We start from the raw sequence: 25,593 nt of genomic DNA, 5'->3' as shown, positions 1-25,593 counted from the left end.
TCATTAATATCTACCCAACCTCAAGTGTATGTTTAAAGATGAGTTTGATTATTTAGGTAGAATTCATAAAGTAATCTACAGGACCAAAAAAAGCACAGTAATCATCTTAAAGTTACTTTGATATGTTAAAACAAATCCAGGCAGTAATTGGTGAGTGAAGAAAACATTTTTTCTTGTTTGTTTTTAGCATCTAAAAACACAAACCCATGAATAAGCAAAATATGAATCATTTCACATTTTCAGTTTGTCTACTCACATTTCACTGCAGGTGGAGAAAGTCACAGAGGTCGCATGAAGTGGTTGCAGCACTTAGACACGAAAAGATTTATTTAAGGTCACAGATACAAAATAGCTTTCATTTTTTTCTCAGAATGAATAACATGTTTTTTTTTTTTTTACTTTCTTTTTTATCTTGCGTGAAGTAAACAACAATATATCCAGAGACATAAGATGATCTGAATGGCACACAAAGAAGACGCTTTCTGCAGAGGAAGCAGCATTGTGGAAATTTATCCTGCAGACAGTATATTCGGAGAAGCATTGAGGGTTTTTTTTTTGTTTTTTTGTTTTTTTTGCTTCCTAAAGTCCAAAGCCAAACATGGTGCAACAGCAGCACAACCTCCCACCACAGGAAAATAGGAACAATTAGGTTTTTGCTTCAGTTTAGACTAAATTGGAAAAAATCTGATGTTTCAGTAGTTTGTGGCACCTTCACACACAAGCTGACAGTTATTCTTTTTTTAATCAGACACGCTGCTGCTCCTGAAGGTCCCGGAACAATTGTGTCACAAATACGTAAACATCAGACACGTTCCTGTGTAGATCCCTCCTCACCTTATCAATATCACCATAAAGGATGTCAAACGGACAAAGCTGTGAGTCCTCGTCTTCACAGAGAGGAAGAGGAGAGGGTGCGGTGTGAGTCAGGGGACGGTCAGGGGTCAGGCTCTTCTGGACTGTTCGGGTTTCACTGAGGAAGAGCTTTGAGGATCGCGTTCACTTCTTCAGCAACTGCAGTCAATGCAAACTCAAACTGGTCCTGCAAAGGTGAAGAAACAGCGTTCAAAACGGAAACAGGAAGAAGGAAAGGCTTTGATACGGCGGTGCAGCGGCGGCCCACCTTGGTGCAGACCATCCCCGGCCTCTGGTCCCGGACGTGCTCCAGCGTGGCGGCGATGTCAATCTCTTTAACGCCTGGAAGGAGTGAAACAACAACAGGCCGCCGTTACAAACACAGCCGGGAAAACACGCCAGCACAGGGGGGGGCTTCACCTTTAGCCATGCGGTTCAGAACCATGTCGATCAAGATGTACGTCCCAGTCCGGCCGGTTCCGTCGCTATGGAAACAGCAGAAGACATTTTTACTAAAGACATCCCAAACTTTTGTCGACTTCAAGCCTGTAATGCCACTCTATAGCAATCTGAAGACCAGACTCTCCCCCTGACCAGCGAGTTTGAGAAGAGGTACCTGCAGTGCACGATGATGGGGCAGGATCGTCCTCGGTAGCACTTATTCACCTTTCTGGGGAGAAACAAAACCTTTAATGAGGATGTTGTTGAGTCAGAATTTAAAGAAGTGGAGGTGCTGGATCTTGTGGGTCATTATGGGAAGCGGGGGTGGGGGTGGGTGAGTGGGTGGGTGGGGGGGGGGTTTCGGCGATGGACCTCCTGCTGCAGCCACATCAGTCCGTGATCATTTTTGTGACTATGCAACTGGACCCAGACCACTAGCTGCAAACCACAAGAATGACACAGACAGATATGTTTAAAATTAAACCAGGGGCCCCGCTGACCTCCATCGCACAGGGTTGGGGGAGGAAGAGGAGGGGGAGGCTGGGAGGGACGGAGGAGCAGGAGATAGAGGAGGGGAGGGATGGTGTCTTACTGAACCAAGATGACGGCTTTTAGCATGTTGAGTTCTTGGCTCAAATTCAGAAATAATAAACACCACCTATATGTTTTTAATGGGCCTCTTTTAATCCTCGTTAAAATACTTCAGCATTATAGGATAGATCAGGGATTCCCAACGTTAGTGCTAAGTCGACAAATAAACCCTGATTAATTCATGAAATCATCTTTATGCATCCACTTCTGGAACAGTTCCAGCTGGCTATTACCAAAACAGGATGCACTCTGGACAAGTCATCACAGATGTGGCAAAAACAATCACGATAACACATATTTCACTATTTTGTAGGCCTCATAGTTTGAGGCCTTTCTCTGTGAAGTTTACATGTTGCATATGTAAAATATCACCTTAAAACTGGAATGAATGATTAAAAACACTGAAGGTGAGGAAGAGAGGCAGCAGCAGCTGCAGCAGTACCTGCGGAAGTCCAGCAGGGGGCGCGTCGAGGTGGGGATGCCCTGAGCAGGCCAGCTGAGGAAGTGGAACTGCGTGAGCGTGCGGGTCTCCTGCGTCTGCACGTTCTTCAGATAGAAGCTGCGCACCAAGAAGTCATTACACCAGATGTGCTCCGACACCAGGTTCACCTGCACGTGGGGGAGGAAAGGAAACACTGCAGACAGATGCAAACTGATCACACACACACACACACACACACACACACACACACACACACACACACACGCACACACCACTCAACTCTCACCTCATAGATGTGGTAGAGGGACGAGCCTTCGTCGGGCCAGTAGCGGTCGCACTGCTTCTCTCCATCCTCCACCAGAGCGGTCATCATCACGATCACAGTGCAGCCGTTCTCCCAAACCATCTGCACAACAACGCCACGAGTATTTCACCCCAACAGATTCTCTGTCTCAGACGTGTCAAACGCAGTGAAATGGTGCCATACTATAATTTCAGTTTCGAGGCACATGTCATAATTATCACAATAAAAACTTTCCAAACACTGAAAACGTTCAAGTTTTTTTGGCGTGAGTGTAGAAAAAGCAAATTAAATCCGACCTGCCAGAAGTCGGAGATGGTGTGCGACAGCGGGCCCTGGGTGGCGATGTAGGCCGGCATGCGGGGGTCGTGCTCGATCTGCAGGGAAGCGGAGAGGCAGAGGTCAGAGGTCACCGTGGACGCCCAGAGGAGAGGGCTTCACACAGTACGGAGACATGCAATCGCAGAGGTCGGCGTGTGAGACTCACGATGGTGCTGGCGTTGATGTAGTCCGAGCGTGAAGGGTTGATCTCCGCCTTCAGCTTCACTCTTGAGTGGTCGTCTAAAATAAACAAAACGGTCACATTTAACGTGACGAGCTTCAGATGAACGCGTCCGGCTGTGAGAGAGAAGCAGCTGCTGGGGCTCACAGGGCACGGCGTCCGGGCAGCGGTTCTTCTTGGTATTGGCGTCGCTCTGAGCCACGGAGACGGCGCTGGGCTCGGCCTGGTAGGAGCACAGAGCCTCCCACTCCTTCATCAGACGGTCCTTGTTCCTCAGGTGGTCCTCCATGTAAGCCTAAAGGAGTTCACAGTCAACATGTGGGGGACAAAGTCATTCTGAGCTGATGGTTTTGATGATCTTATTCCTGTTTTTCTTCATTGTGATGCTCTTAGAGCTGCGTTAATTCAGAATGGTGTTATATAAATAACGTCTTTCAGTTTAAAGGCCTTTATCGAACCATTACAATGATAAATTACAATCTTAATTGTGTGTTTTATAAGTGTGTGTGGATCTTCGTTTTCAGGTATACCAGTATCATGTGGCCGGTGGAGATGTCCATGTTGGCCTGGGCCGGCTCCTCGCACCAGGACGGCGTGCTGCTGTGGGAGCTCGGGCTGGGCTGCGCTCCGTCGCTGAACTGAGACGACACGCTGCTCACCCTGGAGTCGGCGCCTCCACCTGCCGTCGCGCCGCACGCTCCTCTCCCGGCTCCAGCAGCGCCTCCTCCTCCTCCTCCGCCGCCTCCTCCTCCACTGGCACCGCCGCCAGCAGCTCCTCCCACAGCGCCCAGGGCAGCGGCCTCCAGGCGTCCGAAGGCGCCTTTGGAGGCCATGTGCTGGCGACACAGGTCCTGGTGAGCGGGTTATGCATGCATTGTGTCGTTACACTGCTTCTCTCACTGATGTCTTGGTGATCAAGTAGCTTTCAGTGAGCAGCTCTCTTGTATCTGATCCCCTCTGGTCTCACCTGGTACTCCTGGTGGGTGTAGCTGCCGGCCTCGGGGCCCAGGCCCAGCTTCTTGGCGGCCAGTCGGTGTGCGTGGTGACGCAGACAGGCCACCGTCATGGCCGCCACCAGGATGCCTCCCATACAGGCCATGGCCACCAGTGTGGCGAACACCCAGCGGGAGCCGGGCGGCTGGACTCTGGTTGCCAGGGGCAACGCCTTCACTCCATCCCTCTGAGACAGGAGGACAGACCCTCGTTCACTGCTGAACTCCGTCAGGGTTAAATCGTCTTGAACACACACTGCTGTGTGTGCACAGCGCAGGAATAACAGTCCGATTCTTGCATGTTCTTCTTTTTTAATTTCTTCAGATGAAATAAAAACCAAGCCATAAAAACGATTATGGAAAGTAATAGATGGTTTGTAATTCTCTCTTCGGTTCTGCCGCTCCGTGATAAGTGTGTAATATTAAACACACACAGCAGAGTCTCCGCCTTCATTTCCTCTAATTCGGTTTTCTCTGCAGGCCTCAGGCAGTGAAAACACACCCCTCACCTCTCCAACACCGCTCTGCAGCACCTTCAGGCCTGTGTCGGACTCCAAGAAGCCCTTTTCTGCAACTGTAAAGAAAAAGAAAATACATCTTAAAACCTGCCTGTGTTCCTTTTCCTGATACTTCTTCGGGGCGTCAAGCCAAGCGGTACAAACCGGCTTTGTCTGCCACGTCTCCCGCTGTAAGATTCTTGGAGTTTGGTCTGATCCTGAAGGTGATGGCAGGTCCAACCACACTGCAGAGGACACAACAGCAGAGGAGAAGCAGGAGGTGAGGAAACAGGCTGCTAATCTGGAACGATAACGCCAGGACGTCTCGGGCAGGAGAGCAAAAATCAGCATGTTGAGGACATTTTAAAAAAATCTCTCATCACAAGTCATCAAGCTTTAGTTTCATGTGAGAGAGAAAACTGTTATCCAGGATAAACGTTTCAAAATCATTTACTTCAATAAAGTGTCATTTACATTGTACTTACAACAATACTCTGGTTTTTATTTATGCAAATAAATATATGTATTTTTTAAAATTAGAATCAGAAAAATTAAGTTTTATTAAATGTATTCTAAAATGTTGCTTTATTTCAATTGAAAAAAAGATCAACATTGATTTAACATTATGATTATTATTGTTGTTGTAAGAGAACCAGTAGTAATAGTAATAGTATTAAAAGTAGTGGCAATATCAGTAGTAATCGTTAGTTATTTGTTTTATTATTATTTTGAGTGATTTTTAAGCAATGTAATAAATTTAATGATCCTTTCCTAAAATTGTAGTTTATTTATATGTACTTCAATAAATTTTGGAGTTTTTATATAGTAACTTTAGTCTTTTTTTAAGAAATTAACTTCTTCCTAAAAGGCAAAATGCATTTAACTTTTACAATAAATACTTTTGTGCCATCCACTTAATTCTGTGTTCGACAACACAGCTGATCTGAATGAAGACTTGCAGACAAAAATGGCCTAAAGCGGAGGTTTTTGCATGTTGTCAAAGGTCAGGAGTCTCTGCAGAGCGAGCAGGTTGACGGAATCTGCTCCAATTCAAACACGTTTTCCATCTCATTCGGCGCTCCAGGTTCCAGGTCAGAGGAGCTGAGCAGAGGAAGATCCGCCGTCCTGGGTCCTACCTGATGTTGAAGAAGGAGTCGGTGGAGAGGCCGACCCTCTCAGACAGCAGCTCCAGCAGTCGCACCCCGTCGTTCAGATCGAGGGGGCTGCCACGATAAAACACACACACACACACACACAGACACACACACAGACACAGTCATACCTGCACACACATGAACGCACATGTACGCAGACTCAGGCTGGGGCAGGAAGGACACACGGTGCACGTCCTGGTAAAAGAAGCGCCTCATTAACGGGCCGTACTTCTGACTCTTCCCCGGGGAGGATTTAAATCTCAGGCTGTGGCAGAGGAAGTGAGGCTGGTGCAAACAGGAGCGTTTTCTGCTGAGTCACTGTCTGCTGATCCGATACGTTTATCAGCTGCAGCCACGACTCAACAGACGCTCAGACGGCGTTTGGAGGCAGTTTTTCTTTTTTTTTGTTTTTTACTGGATTCCTAACTGCAACTTTGACCGCAACTTCTCCTTTCCTTCTCTCGTCCACACACACACGGACACACACACACAGAGACACACACAGTCGTCCTGACCGAGCAGGAAGTGAAGCCGTTGTACCTCTGATTGGTGACGATATATCCGAACTCCTCCGTTTTGGCCGCCGCCTCCTTCCTCCCCGGTTTGTCCCGGTCGGCCGTTGCAGCAGGAGTCGCCTCCTTTTGAGCGCCGTCTTGTTTTGGGGGCTTGCTGGTGGAGGGTAGAGCCTCCTGGACGTCAGTTTTATAGGCCATTGAGCCCTCTGTGACCTGAGGGAGAAACACACCGAGACTCAATGAGAAAGGGTTGTGTTTTTTTATTTGTTTGTTTAATTACAGTATACATCACAGACTCACCTTTTTTCCTGAAGCAGCAATATTCCCATATTTATCTAAATAGACAATAAAAACAAATTATTATTCATTTAATGCAACATGTTTACGCTGCAGGTGGGGTTGCATCAGTTTTAATCAGATGTTTTTAAGCTGCTATTTAACAACAGTAATGCAGACACAAAGATGACCACTGTGGGTTGAGAGAGCGAGGATTCCCCGGTGCCCTGCGGTAAACTCATTAATGGCCTGTTCGTCAGCGGCGTGGAGGCCGACCTTTGGTCTGTTTGGGGGCGTAGGAGCTCTCCAGCTGCAGCTGCTTCAGCGTGGACGGCAGGTTATCCTTCTGCTCGGGGGACAAATCCTTCATGTCGAGGCCGTAGTGGTCGAGCAGCAGAGCCAGTCTCTGCAGGGAGCTCTCTAAATATGCACGATAGAGAGGAAAAGAGCATTTTCGATGAATGAATGTGATGAAATAAGAGCAAAAAGCATCAGCAATTAAACAAAAGCGGCAATTAAAAGATGCACAAATTAAAGTACACAATAAGAAACAAATCTAAGAAAAAAATGATGAAAACTGACCACGGACACAAAAGATAAGTAAAATAAACTCAACAGATGACCACAAAGAGTAGCAAAATCCGTAAAATAGGATCCAATGAGCTAAAAACCTTCCTAACTAAAGTTTCTATTTTTCTTCTGAAGGACAGAATTCATGTTCGAGTTTGTCTCCTCCCTCACCGTCCAGCCCTGAGAGAGCTTCATACTCCTTCTGCGCCTTCTTCTCCTCCTGCTCCTGCTTCTGCTGCTTGCTGAGCTGTGCAACCTGGGAAACGTAGTCTTCGCCATAATCCAGAGGGAAGTCCAGCTCCGGGAAGGAGGAGGAGGAGGAGGAGGAGGAGGAGGAGATGGACCCTCTGTGACGGGACAGCGTCTGCACAGGTGAGGAAGAGGAGGAAGCGGAGGATGACACCAGTGTGGACACCAGGTCCTGGAGGAGCTGGCGGTCCCGGTCCAGAGGGTTTTCTCGAGGTCTGGAGCGAGGGTACAGCGGAGGCAGCGGGAAGGCTGGATTATCGTCCAGGGAGTTGAGGGAGCGCTCTTCCTCTTCCTGGTAGCCGAACTGCTGCTGCAGCAACAAACACACAGCATATGGTCAATCGCACAAGCGGACAACAGAAGAAGAAGAGAATTCACTGCTCCTGCCTTGTGGTAGGTGTACGGGTCCAGCAGGGGCGTCTGCATGTGCACCGAAGACCGCGAAGGATCGAGGACTATGTAGTCCATGTACTGCTGCATCATCTCAGGGTCGGCCTGGTCTTCCAGATCCTGGCGCCTGGGTGGGTCCGACAGCCTGGACGCTCTACGGAGTGAAAGGTTCCATTCATCCTAGAACCTGATCTGCTTTTTGTTCAGATGACGGTTTTTCTTTTCTTACTGCTTGGGGGGCTTTTCTGCAGGTTTGTATCGCGGGCTGATGGTGGGAACGTGACTCAGCTCTCGGCTGATGATTGCCTGGGTCAAGTCATCCCTCCAGGTCAAACCTGGGCACATCAACACACACAACCAGAGAAAACCAGAGAAATTTCTCTCCATTTGTTACACAGTTAATAAGATCAGAACTGTAAAAGCTGCTGAGACTCACCTTGAACCATCAGGTCTTTGAGAACCTCCTGAAGTTTGTGCAGGACGGATACAGACACCTGGTACTGGACGGGCTCCTGGTGAGGAGCGCGGCACTGCCCGAACAACCCGTCTGGACACAGAGAAAAGGCTTTAGTCACACTGCACACACACACACACACTTAAAGAAAAAAGGGCGTAAATCTTTTTAATTTGAGCCAGAGCTGTCTGCATGTCCTCTTGTGGCCTGCCAATATTTTTCTGAGGTCAGGAGAAGCATCCAATCCACTTTATTCAAGTGAGAGTCGCAGGGAGCTGGACTCTATCCAAGCTTACGGAGGAGGAAAGGCGAAGTACAACCTGTTCAGACCAGCAGTCCACCACAGGGCAGATAATCCCCTCCAAACTCACACACACTCACACTCCAGCCTGACTCCTCAGTGGCTGCTACGACTGAAAATACGGGCAAGTTTGCTCTATTTCTCTGTGTTTCTCTGACTGAACGCCGTGGATTTAATTGAAAATCTCTCTATTGTCATAGATGTGGACCTAATCGTGTTTGACAGAGCAAAAATAATACAAAAACAAACTCCACAGGATAGGTGACACAAGTGCAGGGGCGAGAGAAAATGTACACAACGCGTGCAAAGATATGCAAAGAGACGCTCATCCAAACATGCACACAGAAAAAATACACACATAAAACACATGTGCCCAACACACAAGCATGGACAGTGAGTTTCTCAAGTTGTCTCAAAGAATAATGGCACACACACACACACACACACACACACACACACACACAAACTCAGTTCAACACATGAAAACAACACACACACAGTCACACACACAATAAATAAAACACATTCAATGTGACAGGTGCACTGAAAAACTACTGGAACCGAGAGAGGGGAGCCTGGAACAACTCAGGTTCACACACACACACACACACACACACACAGAGTGATACATTTGTGTGTCTGAGTGTGTGCGTAGGCCGTGGTGAGTCATCACCCTTGTCTTGCTCCATCCCTCATCAAACACACACACACACACACACACACACACACACACACACACACACACGGGAGACACGGTCGTCAGGCAAGTGATGTCACTGTCGTCATGGAGACGGCCGGGTGGCACCGTGATTGGCCGAGAGCAGCTGACGGAGGGAGACCTTGTTTACGTTGCACTCTTCCTCTCTTTGTTTGCCTCGCTCGTCTGCCTTTCATCTCAACACGTCTCGCTCTCGCCGCCGCTCCCCTTCGCCCCTCTTTTCCCATCGTTTTGTCGCCGCCCCCTTCTCCCCCGGCTTCCTGACGTGTCTCACACGCAGACAAATCATTTCTCTTCCACCTGAGCTCCAAAGGAGAGTCGTTCACGCGCATCGCTTCAGTGACGTACCGGCTGAATGGTTTCAGTGACGTGCTGTAATTAATTATAATACAGAATATGCTTTTAGGTAACACTTTAATTAAATATGTGGATTATCTAAAATCGATTTAACCATCTCCTACTTGTGATGGAACCTCAGAGCCTCATTATCAATACCTGAAATGCATGTTTCTGGACTGTTTGAGGGATTCAAAGAGCCCGGAGGAAAGCGACATGCAAACACACACAAAGTCCTCAGAGTCTGGTCTGGACTCAAACCCACGACATTCTCACTGTGAGGTGAAAGTGCTGACCACATCACATCACTACATCTCAATGCAAAACCATTCCAACTGAGACGCACGCCTGAAGTCTACAAACACAAATAAAAAAACTATTCCCAGATGATGGTTTGTTTATATTTCAGGTGTAACAGGCATCGAGGTTCAAAATGCATCTGAGAAAATGCAACCTGTTGCACTCCCCTCTTGCAAACTTGTATCGAAGCACACTGCCTTCAGCAGCATGTTATGAAAGGCACAAAGCCCCCGATCAATGTCCCCGCTCCTTCACCCAGGGAACAAAACATCCGCAAGGCAGAAAGAAGCATGCGTAGCGCCATCAATAAAGCAGCTGCCTCTGTCAGCTCGGCCACGGCGCATGTGCACGCTCCCGTGATCATATCCCCGTCGTGTCTGAGCAGGCAGGGAGGAAGCAGGGAGCCTGCCGGAGGGATTATAGGCGGCGGCGTTAAAGGGGAGACGAGCCGCGGCGGCTCAAAGGCTCCCGCCGCGTGACAGACAGCAGTCACATAACCGCTACCTGCTGCGGAGGCCCGTCGTGCTGCATTCAGGCTCACGGAAACACCAGCTTCCAAATTTGGGAAGAAAGACTTCACCTAATCAGCGAACGTGGGGGATGAGGATCTTAAAAGATGGATTAGTTTAGCTTCCGAAAGTAAACTCGCTTTACTGTTGAACCATCGTGTACTGATCCAATTAACAAACTTCAAGAAGAATTTGTGAATAAATTATATTAATAAGACATCCAGCTTGACAGGAGTCTTCAATATGATCAAGGCTTGTATAAACATTATTTACTTTATTATCCAATTCATCACACTCTCTCTCTCCTCTTTCTTCCCTGAATGGTTGAAATGGAAATACTCACCATCGTTGCACAGCTGGCCTCTGGGACAGAGTTTCTTCTCAAACAAACAACCTGCAAACACAAACAGACAAACAAACAAACAAAGATTTTAATTCATCAGAAGCTGGATTGTGTTTTGTGTAGCTCGGAGAATGAGCGTGTCCAGATTCTCGAGGCTGATTCTGTCTAATGAGATGATCAATATTCAAGTCTGAGAGTGTTGACTGGTGTGAAAGTCTCCAGAGATTACCGACTTCAACTCCTCCAGTTCTCTAATAGAATGATTTCCTAATCAATCTCAAAACACCTCATCTTCCCACCTGCATTTACGCCAGTTTCTATTCCAGCTGAGCTTTGATGAAGAATCTGGGATCTGAGATTCACATCAACAGATGATTTAAAAATAATCTGCTTCATCGGAAACACAACATACAGTTTAGAAAAAAAAAAAAAACCTGATAGATCTAATTAGACATATTATATGAATATAATAATCCAAAATCAATCAAAAGGAGAGCAGATGAATGAGAAACAGTCGAAATGAAGCTTTTAAAAAATGCCAGTTGCATCTTTATTGTCACTTCCTTGTCGGCAGTGAGGCCAGGAATGAGTTGGGGAACTCCTCTGCTGAACGAGACATCAATACTGTGTTGCTGAGAGTGTCAAGATGGAAATGGGTGCTTGTATGTGTTCCAGTTGACCTTTTCCCAGCTTCTAATCTGTTGCGAGGCAGTAAACGGTGGCGGACGTGGAGCCGCTGGCTCCACTCTGTTTGTTTACGTGCGTTTGAGCTGCGGCGTTCATTCAGGATTTATGTAATCCAATGCGATTTCCAAGAATTGGGTGATGCACCTTGCCCGGCCGTAATAAAGGACCACCTGCTCAAACAACCCACGCTTCATCATCACACTATCTCATTTTGAGCTGCTGGAACATTAATTTCCATTATAATTGCTGCATAAACTCTCCAAGTGCTGAAGCGAAAGCACCAACTGTAACATTATGTTCCCAAGGAAATGAAAAGCTCAAAGTGATCCATCTCATACCCAAACCTGGGACTCATATGTCATGTGACTTCATTTTAATCCCACCATATCTTCATTTTGTGGGATTATTTCTCATCAGCTTTCATGGTTTCTGCAAGAGAGTGTTGGTTAATTTCAAATCGCTATCCTAAATTCCAGTGGAAAAAAGTAAGGGAAGAGAGTCAGTGACGCTTAGAATGACTCAATAAAATGAGTTTCTATGAAAAACAGCCTGACGCGAGGCCGCTTTGTGCTTTTTCTGCCACCTGAAAACTAAAAAAAAGGTCAGCCGGAGTATCGACAACAAGACGGACGAGTTTCCTCTGCAGTGGCTCTCAGGGGAGATCTCCATTCAGCTAAACATAGATACAGGAGAGAGATTCTCCATATGCCTCGTCCGTCATCTTCTTTTTTTTTTTTTTTTTTTTTTGAAACCACCGATCTCCACACGATGACTAATCTCTCTCCTCCGCCCACACACCCCTCCATCCCTGCATCCTCTCCTCCATCTCGTTAAATCCATCCATTTACCGCCACTCAACCGGCGGTGCTGAAATCACCAGATAATTAGAAGGAATTTTAGTGTAATGAGCAGACTGACAGCTGCGCCGTCACAAATATTCAGTCCATTAACTTTCATACAAGCAGAGTGTAACAACAGCAAAGCTTCGTGGGGGTTTTTCTTTTTTTTTTTGTTGTTTACAATGACTGTAAATTGCGGTAAAGTGAGGTTGTTTACTCTCCTTAAAAATTTACCTTGGTTTATACTAAAATGTGCCAGGAAGTGAGTGATTTCAAAGTGATTAAGAAGGGTATTTAAAGTTAGAATATTGATAAAATCCACATTGGTGAGTCAATTCAAACAAATTCATCACCTGAGAAGCTAAACAGCACTGCCATATACTTCAAGATTTAGAAATTTCCAAATGAAATCAACAAGTTGAGGCGGTTTGTTGAAAGGGAGGCTTTTGGAGTAAACTTGATTGAACTGTGACTCTGAGAAGCTTTTTAACCGAGGGCGTCAGAGACATGGACTCCACAATAAGCTCAGTAATCTGATTTATTCTCAGCAGAAAAGACGGGCAGCAGGAAAACTTCTGGGTCTGACGGAGGAGCTCGGCCAGCATCTCCACACAAACTTCTCTCTAACTCGCACTAATTAGGAGTGTGTGCAGTGTAAGGTCGCCGTCTGGCTCTCTAACCTCCATGGCACGCAGCGTTTCCTCTGAGATAACGCATTTAGCCCTCTGAAAGGCTGAGCATCCAGCACAACCGCAGCCCCAACGTCTTGTTTTCTGATCAGAAAGCTCGTTAATTTTACAAACACAGATTCCCCTCGTCCTCATCCTCATCCGATCCTTTCCTCCTACATCCAGGATGAGTCCAACAAGTAACAGCACGGAGTCGCTTCACAGGAACAGAGACTTTTAATTTTAGCTTCCCTCCTCTGCATGAACCGACCATTTTCTTGATACATCAAGGCCAACAGAAGTCCACAAACTCTATGAGTCAGATTCTCTGGTCCGCCTTCAGTTTCCTCACTCAAGCTGTTGGCATACCAAATCGAAGCATTGGAAGAGTAAACCTTCCATAATTAAGTGTTAATAAGAAGCTCCGAAAAATACTTTACCAATTCACTGTCCAGATCTCATGGAAAATCTTACAATAACTGCAGCCGAAAATAAATAATTCCTTCTGTTTTTCATCTTGACTCTTTATTACCTTCACCTATTTATATCCTCCATCTGGAGCTGGAGCTGCTCCCAGGACAGGTCCATCACAGCGGCACATCAGTTAGTTCAATATGGATTTGGATCAAAGAAGAAAGTGGGAGAAAATGGAAAACATGTACAGGTAGAACATGAAAACTGTCCGCTACAATGACTGTCATCAAATGGTAAAGTCATGAAAACAATATTATTGTTCTAATGAGCACTAAGGGTCAAATGGATGAATACTAAAGCTTTTCTCATAGATTTATAACATTATTATCATACTTAGATGGTAAAACACATTAAAATTCCATTCCCACCTTATATTGTGTACTTTTTGTACCGAGCACTGGCAAAACACTGAGCTGAAGGCCATGAAAGTTTTAAGTTCTTTATTTTTCACTGAGCAATGAAAGAAATCCCATTTCATCTCTTATGAACAACATTGCTTCCCAGAAATTCAATTTCTATACGACTAATGTGCAAGCAGACTCTTGTATTTTGCAACATTGGACAATATAGCGAGGAGAGATTTTTAACAAATCTGTAGAGTGTTTACAGTAAATGAGATCTGTTCTTGCACAGACAATGGGATGCGTGCAGGGAAAAAGCTGAAACAAGTTCATGCTCTGACAAAGTGGTCCTGTTTTTCTATCCAGAGCAGCTCATATAATGTGAAGATAGTGAGGCATCCAAAATCAAGCCATAAGCCTTGTCACATCTCACCCACTCGCAATTATAGAGACATTGCTTCACATCAAAGACATGACTCTGGACTTTGTAGGAAACCACAGAACCACAGAATATTTAGAATTGACGGTCTAAGTGTGACTGTAAGAAATGTTGCCTCTCATCATAGCATTTTTATGTCATTGCCAAATCATTATACAAGAAAAAGTGTAGTTTCTTGTGTAAAAGAGCTGAACTGCAGCTTCTTCTAATCACAATCATGATCCGTGTCACCGCGATTCACTCCAGTCTTCCATTATATGCCTGCCAGACTGATTCAGTCTTTTTCATAATGGCGCTTTTGGCATTTGTGGCTGCCGCGGTTGAGCTGTGCGCTCTGCTCCGACAGCAAGTCTTAAAGCACAAGTGACTCAGGCAGGAGGAAGGGAATATCCTGGCAGCACAAGCATGCAGGTCACAACCCTCCACAGCTCAGTTAACCTTTGAACTCCTCCCTTCACACCAGCTCACACTAATCACTCTGACTGGACGTATTTCAAAGGACAAGTCTGCTCATGTTTTCAATGAAAACCCATGAAACAGCAGAGAATATCCCAGTAAATAAACCGACTCGCAGCTCCTCAGACCATGTATTTCATCCAGGAATGCACTGACAGCGTGTGTTGCATATCCAACGGGAATTTTGGAACCTTCCTGAAAGGTTTTGCTCCATATTGACCTGAAAGCATCAGGCAGCTTCTTCAAATATGTTTCTCAGCACTGGACCGCATCCCAAAAGAGGCTCCGCTGAGTGCGGAAGCCGAGTGTGACTCACTACAACACAAATAAAATTGCAAAAAATTTAATAGAAAACTTTGATTTTTTTTTTTCTTCAAATTTCGTTAAAGCAGCGGATATAACACTGAGACCTGAGCACTGATATCAGTGACTCTGCCATCAAACTAGGCCATGCTGTCAGGGAGAGATTACAAAAACATGCAGAATGCAACAGATATAGCAGAGCTCTTTGGATATTTCACTGTATTTAGCATTAAAGTTTTCATTAAAATTGGCTTCCTGTTGAGTTTTCATTCATTTTCAGTCGTAAAGGTTTGATTTGTGGAATTATATCCACTTTCATCACATATACTCTGCACCACAACAAAGAAAAGCATGTAAGGGTTATTGTGGCCACTATTTTTTCCAATGGCCTGTGAAATTAACTGTATTTGACACCCCGGCCTCAGAGCATCAAAAATACATCATAAGTGTTGGATCCTATTCAGTGTGAAGGATTTTGGCCCAGTTTCCCCTCCTTGATGTGTTTCTTGGCGGTGAAGCTGCAGTATTGTGGATCAGGAGGATTTACAGCGCGCTCCTGTCGCTGTCCGTGGTGCTGAACCTGTCTGTCTGCTGTCCGTGGTGCTGAAACACAGACGGTGTAATTACTGTGAGCTGAGGGAGCTGAGAGGGTCAGTTATGACTCATAACTGGGTGCATGATACGCTTTACACTCGCTCTTTATTCCTATAGCGATCCTATTCACGGCCTCTCCTGTGATAGCATGTTATGAGACAGATTTATGAGCGGCTTCGACACCACTCGCTTCAGAAACCAGCTCTGAGATGTTATTGTAGGTTTTCACAAGTCTCTTGGGGGTCAGTTCATGTACATTTATGATTTTTTTTATGTTTATGTCAGTAGTTAATTCATTTAATCTGTTTTCAAGGTTAATTTCCAGTCCTGAAACAGTCTTCTATGTATTTTGCTTTAATTTGTGTTCATTTCCATGCCTTCTTACATTCTTCTTGCTTAACATAGGTTCATGTCTCTCTTTACTACAACAGATAATTTGTGCTTCCTGTTGGGCTTCCCAGATGTTTTATACATATTTAATTATATCTTGTTTGTGTATCTTGTTTCCAATTATGCATTTCCTGAAGACATGTTTATATTATGTTCACTATTTTTCGTTAACTATGCCCTGTATCATTTTTTTGGCTTGCAAGATTTGCCAATGTAACATGGCTTGATGCATTTTGTAGACCTTTCTGAAGGCCTTTGTGATCTTTTTCTCGCTCTTTCTGGTCAATGATTTGTGCCGAATGCCCTCCTTTCTTATGTCTCAAAGTGTCCATTTTTACTTGTGGTGCATCTGTTCTGTCTTTGACATATTTTGTGTTTTAAAATTATAATTCTGCATGGCCTGGTGATTCAATTTTGTCTTTACATGGTCATTAATTTCGGTAAATGTCTCCTCTTTTGTCTTGTACATCTAACATCAATGTTGTTGTGTGTCGTATATTTTTATGGGCTTGTTTTTCCTCTCTGGTGACCTGTCCAGGGTGTGCCCCGCTGGATGAATGCTTCTCTCTGTTCTGTTTTCCTTTTTACGTTTTATTTTCACATTTCATTTAAACTCTCTTTGAGGGTATTTGTTGGTCACTTGAAAGAGAGGCTCAGGCTCAGACACACTGACTAATCCTTTAGAAGGAAACCACAGGAGAAACCCAGAGGATTTTCTGTCACAGTGCAATATTTTGCTTGATAAAGAAATGTCGTTAGATCACAATTGGTAAGCATTCGTGCACTATTTTCACTTGCACACCCTTAACTTCGAATTTACTTGTTTGTAGTGTGTGTTCCTGTGCAAACTGAACTAATTTGGTCAATAGATTTTTAACTAAATCGGCTGATGGGGGACATCACTGTCCAGAGAATCCTGCTGCAGGGCCACACTATAATGTGCCTTTTGCTGCTTTCTAATCCCATAAAGGCACAGATCAACGCTCTCCCTGCAGGCTTCCCCCCTTCTCCCTCTTCTCTCTCCTGCTGCCGTTTGGTTGCCGTCTTGTTGTTGCTCTTGCACAGTGAACAACACTATGATTCATCCAGGCGGGCAGCAGACACATGCGCTCCGACCTCTGGGCGCAACGTTTGTCAGTAACGCAATTTGAAAACTGATCACAGGCAGACATATATATATATATATATATATATATATATATATATATATATATATATATATATATATATATATATATATATATATATGTAATGTAATGATGGATTAAGGTGTCGCACTTCGTGCACAAATTGCAGTTTGCAATTAAGGCGATCACAGCCGAATACAACTCAAAAAAATGCATAAAAACTACATTTTACAGCCATGTCTCTCATATTTTTTCTCTTCAGCAACTTTGATGCTCAGTGGATTAAATGCGCGCTCCTTGCAGAATCATTGCGAATCATTGCGATCCATCCAAAGAAGAGAGAGATGAGTGACTTGGACAATTTATACAAGAAATAGAAGAACATCCATGAGGGTGAAAGACCGAGGAGTGTAAATAGTGGCTGGACCGGCGGTGCCACGGGGGCTTGTCACTGGGAAAAGTCGTGATTTACGCGCCGCGCCTCTCCGCAGTTCATTAACGGGAAAAGTAAGCTCCGTGTCGACCGGCGGCTCCTTACCGTGTCGGGCGGCCGCGCACAGCCGGCAGGAGGCGACGAGGAGGAGGCACAGAGCCGCCCAGAGCCGCGGAGACTTCATGGTACATCCAACCAACCGAGCGGCCGCTGGTGCGCTTCTACCAGCTCTCCATGACTGAGGAGGAGAGGCTGCCGGAGCGCTGATGGAGAGGATGGAGGGATGAGGGGGAGGAGAAGGGGGAGAGAGAGGAAGAGAGACAGAGAGAGAGAGAGAGGGGGGGGAGGTGGAAGATTTAGACCACAGGAGGCGCTGTAAATCCTGCTCACCATTACTGGCTTCCATGAAGTTTCAGGACATTCTGTGGGAATATCTCCTGAAAAATCAATCAAGTGAAACTACTTTGAAAAAATAGTAATAATAATGACACTAATAATAGTATTTTGTTCAAATGATAAACAACAAAATTAAACAACATAGACAGATAAATCCTAAAGCTTGCTGTGTTACTGATATTTTCACCCTTTCCTTGATGACTCAGCTGTGGTAAATCACAAACCAGGATCACTTGTGGAGAAGCTGTCTGTGCCCATTAGCCAATGAATGATTCCATCAGATGAGCTATTATTAGCAGACACAAGATCTCCCCGTCAAGCTTATTACTTACTTTGGCAATACGTACTTGGCACATTTTAGTTCTACAGGAAATGAAAGGATGTCTCCAGTGGTGAGCAGGACAGTGTATGAACAACAATCCCAAAATGTGTACTTCTTTTACAAAGCTGTATTCAAACACAAGACACGTGCATTTCAATGCATTACTGGAATTCAATCGCTCTCATGATTTCTCAATAAAATACTGAAGAAGTAACAAAATACTTAAAAATATGAAGCCAATTTTGAGCATTGCTCACTTCCTCCCCTGGAAATAATCCATATGCACTTTACAACCGTTTAAATTCTCAATGCATGCACATGTAAATTTAACCCGAAAAGCAGATAATTCAGCCCATGTGATTTCCTTCTTCAGGGTCAGAGGCCACCAAAAGGTCACCTGCTCCATGCAGGATTAACGGAGGAGAAAATTAAACGGTTGTCGAAATGGGCATGTGAATGGGAGTTCATCATGTTCTCCATGCATTTCTGTGTAAAGTCGTAATACAAGGCTTAACCAGTTATTTAAAAAAGAGATTATCACTCATTACACGTGAACTCAAATGCTTGTGACAAACTAAAAATGGGACTCATTAACTGTCAGAATAGGACCTTCATGTTGAACAGTGGCTCCTAACCCGGAATAAAGTGAACTCTAATGCCTACTGTCTGTCAGGCCCAATATATCCCTTTATTAGACTTAACGGGGCAAATACGGTCCATTAGGGGATGTTACGAGATAAAACGATCAAACTAAAAGCAGCACACGGTGAGTTTCTGCTCTCGATTCATCATGCCGTTGGCTCACAGGTCTCATCTCGTTCAGCAACAAACACCACCTGAAAACTTGGCATCTGGCTCCTCTCTGAGTTTTATTAAAAAGAAAGTGGAGGCCAAATGAAATTACTGCAGGATGAAGCCTCCCTCTCTGACCCAGATACATGCACTCAGCAAAAAAAAAAAGAAAGAAAAGAACAACATTAGAACAATGACACAAAAGGATTTTCAGTGTTTTATTTTTCCTAACATTGTCAGTTCAAATAAAAACTGTTCAGTGTTCCTTATTGTATGAATACTGGCATCTCATGGGACAGAGATCACAGAATGCGTCGTTTCCCCTCACTTCGGCCGTGCAGGCTTTACGTTTTCCCCTTTTGTCCCCCATCAGTTGTTGTGCTGGTTCTAGTCGACAATCAGAGAGCTCCGAATGGAGGGGAACAACTCAAAGAAACCCTGCAGGGAAGGAGAGGAAAAAACACAGCAGGCCACAGAATGGTTTAAAGCACTTGAATGGAGAGAATCTGTCGGTTTGTCTCCACCTGTACCAGACGGAATTATCCTGAAATATCTTGATGTGTGACATTTTCAGCCATGCACTTCAGTTCAATGTCTCAAAAATAACATAAATTATTACTTTGTACCTTTTTACCTCAAAGCTTAAGTTGGAATTGTTAAAAAGTGTGCTGTTTTCAGAGAAGAGCAGTTTAAACCCTGTCTGAACACAGAGCGAGAAGACGTGACCCTGACCTTGAAGAGGGCGGTGCTCTGCAGGACGCTGGAGGTGCAGCACATCTCCCGGATGGAGTGCATGGAGAGCTGCGGGGCGCCGACGTCCACCACGGGGACGCCGAGGCGGGCGGCCAGGATGGGCCCGATGGTGGTCCCGCAGGGGCTGTCGTTCCGGACCATCACATCCTGCACGGGGACACGGCGGACCCCGAGACTCAGCAGGTCAGTCCAGCTACGCTCTTTATACCTGCGTTGTCTTTTACGATCAATGGAAGACTTTTTGCGCCCCTTTTTTTTCCGGAGACCCGTCTGTCTGCAAACGGCTCGTGTGTGATTTCAACAAGCGGGGCGTACCTGCAGCGGCACGCCGACCCGGCCGGCCACCTCTCGGACCACGGAGGCGGTGACGGCGGTGGTGGCGTAGCGCTGGTTGCTGTTGAACTTGATCACGGGGCCCTGAAAGGATCCAAACACCACTTAGGAAATGGCTTTGCCTTGGACACCGTCAGGGGTAAAGTATTTCATTAAAAGACCGATCCGGTCTAATCTCATCCTCCATCAGACACGCCGCAGGACAGAGTGCTACAGGGTTCAACATTTCAACACACACCTTGTGGAAGGACGGCCGGTGGTTCTCTTCATGCTTCTCCCTGGGAGGAAATGACCAAAAACATGCTTTAAAAAACCAAAATATTGAGGAAAAAAATATATTCTCTATTCCACATGCTCAAAAAATGTCAGAATTATTAGTGTTCTTTTTTTTTATGACAAATGAAGGCAATGAAGACTAAAACTTATTATTCAGCATTTTTTTCCTCTCGATCAGGAATTTCTGTCATAAAACAGCAACAATATACAAGTTTTTCTAAAGGTGCAGCTCCTGACAGCAGTGAAACATGCTGACACTGACTGGTAGTTGGGGTGCACAGCGTGGGCCATGTCGGCGCTGATCATGAAGGAGAGCGGCGCCGCCTGCTGGAAGGCGGTGAGATTGGAGGAGGAGGCAGCCAGCCGGGTCAGGACGAGCTCGGTCAGGTTGGACTGAGCGCCCTGAGCGCTCTCCGATCCCACCTGCACACAGGAGACTCTCAAAACGCTGATCTTTCATCAGTTTATCCAATTATTTAAGGACTTTTCAGCACAAATCTCTGACTTCAAGTGATATTTGGCGGGTTTGAGTAAAAATCTGTGATCTGAACAGGTCCTTTCAACGTTCAGGCCATTGCTTCCTTGCACACTCACCTCTTCGTTGTCGTACAGAGTGATCATGCGAACGTTGGGATCTTTCTCCAGAGTGTCTCCGGAGCAGGACTCCACCAGGCCCTGAGAGCGAGAGGCCAAGAGGGCAAAGCCGTGAGGGAAAGGCCTGATGGTTGGATTTGCTTTGATATTCGAGCCGTTCGATCTGACCTGCAGGGCGCAGTAGCAGCTGTGCAGGTTGTCCAGACGAGGAGAGTAGATGAACTCCTCATACGCTCCTCCTAAAGCCTGGAGATGGGAGAAACTACGTTGAGATGAGGACCGGCGGCTTCAGGGTGTGAAACGGTCACAGGAAGGCAGCGGTTTGTTTCCAGACTCACCGCCGGCTGTGTGTCGGCCAGACACAGCTCAAAGTCCAGCAGATCCTCGGGCTTGACGTTGAGCTGCGAACACAGCGCCTTCACCAGCACCGGGTGGTGTTTCTCTGCCTGAGAGCGACATATAAAACACACACTCCGTTCACACGACACCTTAAACACCTGAGGTGATGTCTAACACACCGAAGACTGTGAGGAAATACGTAAGAAAACAAGGCTGAATTTAGTCAAATTGCTACAAAAAGCCTGAATCACCTGTTTTCCTGTGAAATAGAGTTTAATATTGTGGTATTTATGGCAGAGGATTGAAGAAATATTAGTCACAAAATATTGTTCGAATGAATTGAGTCAATGTAACTTTCATCTATTAATGCTCTACAAACATGCATATTTATGCATAAATTCTGGAGCCCAGAAGACTTTCAGGCTCCACTTTGTTGAACCTTGAAGCATCAATACTGAATAATTTATTCAAATTGTTTTCCTCTTTGGCTCTCTTAACGGCTGAATAATTTAATTATCTCCTGTCCAAACAGTCCCCCACTGACTCCAGGTTCATATCTTCTGTTTTTATTTCCTCAGCTACCAGTTTTCTTTGCTTGATCCATATTTTATGTTCATAACGGTAACGTTTATTGATAGGGGCAGTTTGGTTTCATTTGCTGTAATTCTGTATTATATTATTATTTTGTGCAGATAAAGAAGAAAAAAACTAAAAGTGTTTGTGGGTTTCACCGTGCTTGCAGCACAGGAGGCGTCTCCAGAGGACACACATCCCGTCTCCAGCTCCTCCTGGACCACAGTGGCGATGATGGGCACCCTGCAAGACAAGCGTGTCCATTCTTCTGTTGTGTTTTCACTTTCGTGCGTCTGTCCTGAAATAGCGGACGGGCGCTCGGCTGATGTGTTCTCTCACTGACAGGTGGTTCTCCTTGTTGGGTCCGAAGGAGTCGTTGATGTCCCGCTGCAGGTGGATGGCGAGGTGAGGGATCCTGAGCAGAGGCCCGGGGACGTGAACCAGACGGTGGACCAGCTTCCCGTCGCTCTGCGGGGCAGAAAGCGCTCCGCTGACTGACCGGCACGTCCTCCAAACCGTTAGCAGAACAACAGGACAAGCCACTGCGGTACCTTCACCATGACGCGGCCGGCGATGGTCAGGTCGCGGTCGAACCAGGTGTTCCAGATCCCTCCGCCGTAGCACTCCACGCCGACCTGCACGCAGCCCTGCTTTATCCTCTTGGACCTCGGCTTCACCTGAAAACAGTCGGTGATCTTTAGAAATAACTGGATAAAGGTTATCACACTGCTGGCAAATGACTGAACAAGGTATTAATTAACATCTGTTTGGAAATGAGACCTTTAAAGTTCATTAAAATATCAACGCTGACAGAATGAAGAACACATTTTAAATATTAATCAATTTTAAACGTGAAAAACACAGAAAGAGATTCCACTATTTAAATTAAAACTGGTGTTTTCAGTTCAATGGCGACTTTAATATGTCAAATCTTTATCTAAAACAATCACATAAGTGTTTTGTTCCAGCGATGCTGAGACTGACAGGTTTTCTCTCTTCAGTCAGTCCAGGTATTGACATTCACTGGATGCTGCTTTGGTCTAACTCTCTCCTGAACAGCCGGCTGTGAGTGAGGAGGATGTGCTCTGACCCTGAGGCAGGGGCTGTCGGTGTGCGCGCCGATCATGGAGAAACCGTTTCCTGGCAGGTAAAGTCCCCCCACTGCGAAGGCGATGACGCTGGAGAAGTTCCTAGTGAGGAAGTACTGCAGAAAATAGTTGAATTTGTATTAAATACTTGCATTTTTAGACATGTATTTTAGAGTTTTGGCCCTCCCTCCCTTTTGTTCGATATCTTGTCTTGTATACCAGGTGAGAGTAAAATTCAACAAGCCATCAGCCTTGACTCACCTTCCTCGCAGGCTTGATGTCCCACTGCTCTGTCTCTTTCAGCTCGATGAATCCAGCAGCTAACAGACGTCTCTTGCATTCTTCAACCACTGCAGAGGCAAAAATATAGGCTGAATGCAAGTTTAATTTTCCAAGCGAATATCACTTTATTTCATTCATTTATATCTTTGCTCAACAGTGCACATCTCAGTCACTTGCGAAACGCTAAAAAAAGTGCACTACAAAGCTACACTTTGCCGTGTGGGGAACAAAGTTCACCTTCATTGCTTGTATGTGTTTTAATTGTTGGAGGCAAAGTTTGAGCGGGGTCAGAGTGTAAAGGTCAGAGTTAAGATGAATTATCTGTTTCATCTTATCTTAAGCACAAAGGTGTCGCTTCTCTCCTCTTCAGCATCTTAATGCTGACACCTCTTTTCTCTCTACTGCATGTCTTCTTCATTCAGGATAGATACTTTCACCTAATTCTTTTTTTTTTCCTTGTTTATATACTTACTTCTGCCTGCAATAGATGTCTTGTTTGTATCATTACCTACATAAACTGATTTTTCTTCTTAAAGATGTATTTTCTTAGATAAACCTTGTGCGTTAATAGGCTATAAAAACCAGGATGAAGTGATAGTTGGCATAAAACAAATCTGTTAATCTCAAAGTTCCCAAACCAGCCACAAAACAAAGCATTTTTGGGAAAATATCAGATAAAAACACAGTAACGTGGTTTGGATGAACAAATACAAACTGGATCGCAATACCGTGATATGGAGAAACTCCTCTGTTGACAAACTGAAGGAACTCTTTGGCTGCTGCCTGCACAGCCTCTTTGGAACTCATGATCAGAGACTGAATACCAAAAAAAAAAAAAAAAAGACAAATCAGAGAAAGTCAAGATTTCCTTAAAACCAAACCGAAAGCAAAGCTCGTGACACCGGTGCCGGTGACCAGTTCCAATATCGGACACTCGAATGCACACTTCACAGCTTGGTTACATACAAAAACAAATGGCATACACTCGGAAATAACGGGGTAAAAATACAAAATGATCAAGAACACCAGAGATACTTCACTTTCAAATTCTAAGGTAAAAACGAACCTGTCGTGAAAGTTCTCTGTCCGATAAAGGAGGTGCAGACTGACAGCTAATGTTCGCTAGCTCGCCTGAAGGAACAGCGTGTTATTTCTGACAATTCCTTCCTCTTTCCTCCAAGTCACAAGGAGTTCTCAGCGAGGGAGACACACCTCCACATATTACACCGTTTGCAGTCATGTTTATGGCTCTTACCTGCATTAATTGGACTTTGAAAGTGTGACTATCGCCGCGGTGGGCAGTTTTAAGAGCAGGGATCCGCAGACAGCAGCACGGAGCGGAGAGCGCGCCAGTGGCGCCCAGCGGCGAGGAGGAGGAACTGCACCCCCACGTTTCTGAAATTATATTTAAAAAAACTCAATTTAAATCGACGTAATTATTTCTACATTATTACTACATATTCCTGTAGTTGAATTAAATTGCATTGATTCTTTAGAATTTTTTTAAGACAGGGACAACTGCTTCAAAGTAAAAAACAGGCACTTTCAAAATAAATTAATTGCTAAGTGTGCACGTGTGTCCTGGTGCTCGGGCTGTGCATGTGTGCAATGGTGTAAAAAAATATTCCCATATATCAGTTTAGCAGGAAAATCTTTTAATTATCATGTCACAAATTTTTCAAATACAGATAAATAAATTTTGAAGGGAAGCTGAATATATTTTTCAAGGCAAGGCAAAATACAATACAATAAGATATTCATTTATTTGCTTCATTACGGATAAATTTGCATTGTTGCAGCAACAAGTGGACAGTAAGTAAAAGAGTAGCAAAAGAAAAGAATACAAACAACAAAAATGAAAAAAACAATAAAGTCAGTAATAAAATCATAGATCATAACCATGATATTGCTGAAAGTCAACATGACAATGTTAGGAGCATTTGGTCACAGAATAAATGAATAATGTATATCTTCAAGAAAACAGTATTAAAAAGTGCAGCGTTGTGCTGTCTCATAGATGTTTCTTTTCTTCAACCAAGTTATATCACTCAAAAAGGCAAAGCAATGTCACCTTAAAAAAAGAAACTACCAATGAGAGTGGTTTCATGCAATATTAAAAAGAATAACCTAATGAAATCACTTCCAAACACCGCTGTGTTTATTCAACACTGCCACGCTAGAGATTTGTCATTATATCAACACAGGAACGTGCCTTATATAGCCCTAAACTCTGAGGAGGAGGAGGAGGAGGAGGAGGAGGAGGTGGGATGAAACACAGGGAGACAGAGGAGAAAAGTCAGAAAATGACAGATATGTTTACTTCAGCTGTCAGTTCCCATGCTCTTGTTCGCTCTTGAAGAA

At 44.9% G+C, this 25,593-nt stretch overlaps 2 protein-coding genes across 3 annotated transcripts; both read right to left on the bottom strand.

Annotated features, from left to right (window-relative positions):
* Positions 1-341: 341 nt before the first annotated feature.
* On the bottom strand, positions 342-17,668 carry ptprnb (protein tyrosine phosphatase receptor type Nb). The gene is made up of 23 exons (XM_030085775.1): positions 17,590-17,668; positions 10,734-10,784; positions 8,209-8,319; positions 8,002-8,107; positions 7,770-7,926; positions 7,305-7,692; positions 6,840-6,983; positions 6,588-6,622; positions 6,313-6,500; positions 5,755-5,841; positions 4,784-4,863; positions 4,631-4,695; positions 4,097-4,309; positions 3,660-3,980; positions 3,277-3,424; positions 3,115-3,188; positions 2,927-3,004; positions 2,613-2,732; positions 2,327-2,493; positions 1,469-1,522; positions 1,273-1,337; positions 1,121-1,194; positions 342-1,039 (listed from the first exon to the last, which is right to left on the bottom strand). Exons 1-23 carry the CDS (start codon positions 17,666-17,668, stop codon positions 968-970), a joined length of 2,877 nt encoding a protein of 958 aa, XP_029941635.1. The 3' UTR covers positions 342-967.
* On the bottom strand, positions 11,855-24,572 carry dnpep (aspartyl aminopeptidase). Of its 2 annotated transcripts, XM_030086342.1 has the most exons (18): positions 24,488-24,572; positions 23,961-24,048; positions 23,212-23,300; positions 22,953-23,066; positions 22,414-22,539; positions 22,206-22,330; positions 22,021-22,105; positions 21,289-21,396; positions 21,119-21,196; positions 20,951-21,031; positions 20,619-20,779; positions 20,319-20,358; positions 20,063-20,164; positions 19,727-19,894; positions 19,357-19,432; positions 18,233-18,242; positions 13,572-13,577; positions 11,855-11,865 (listed from the first exon to the last, which is right to left on the bottom strand). In XM_030086342.1, the coding sequence occupies exons 1-15, from the start codon at positions 24,491-24,493 to the stop codon at positions 19,382-19,384; spliced, it is 1,422 nt and encodes a 473-aa protein (XP_029942202.1). In that variant the 5' UTR covers positions 24,494-24,572; the 3' UTR covers positions 11,855-11,865; positions 13,572-13,577; positions 18,233-18,242; positions 19,357-19,381. The 2 variants fall into 2 exon arrangements, with proteins under 2 accessions (XP_029942202.1, XP_029942201.1); XM_030086341.1 differs by lacking the exons at positions 11,855-11,865; positions 13,572-13,577; positions 18,233-18,242 and having other exon boundaries at positions 19,205-19,432.
* Positions 24,573-25,593: the final 1,021 nt, after the last annotated feature.

The sequence above is a fragment of the Salarias fasciatus genome (assembly GCF_902148845.1).
Source record: "Salarias fasciatus chromosome 23 unlocalized genomic scaffold, fSalaFa1.1 super_scaffold_20, whole genome shotgun sequence".
Classification (NCBI taxonomy): Eukaryota; Metazoa; Chordata; class Actinopteri; order Blenniiformes; family Blenniidae; genus Salarias; species Salarias fasciatus.
Note: the sequence above shows the minus strand (reverse complement) of the source record. Positions and strands in the feature narration are given on the sequence as shown.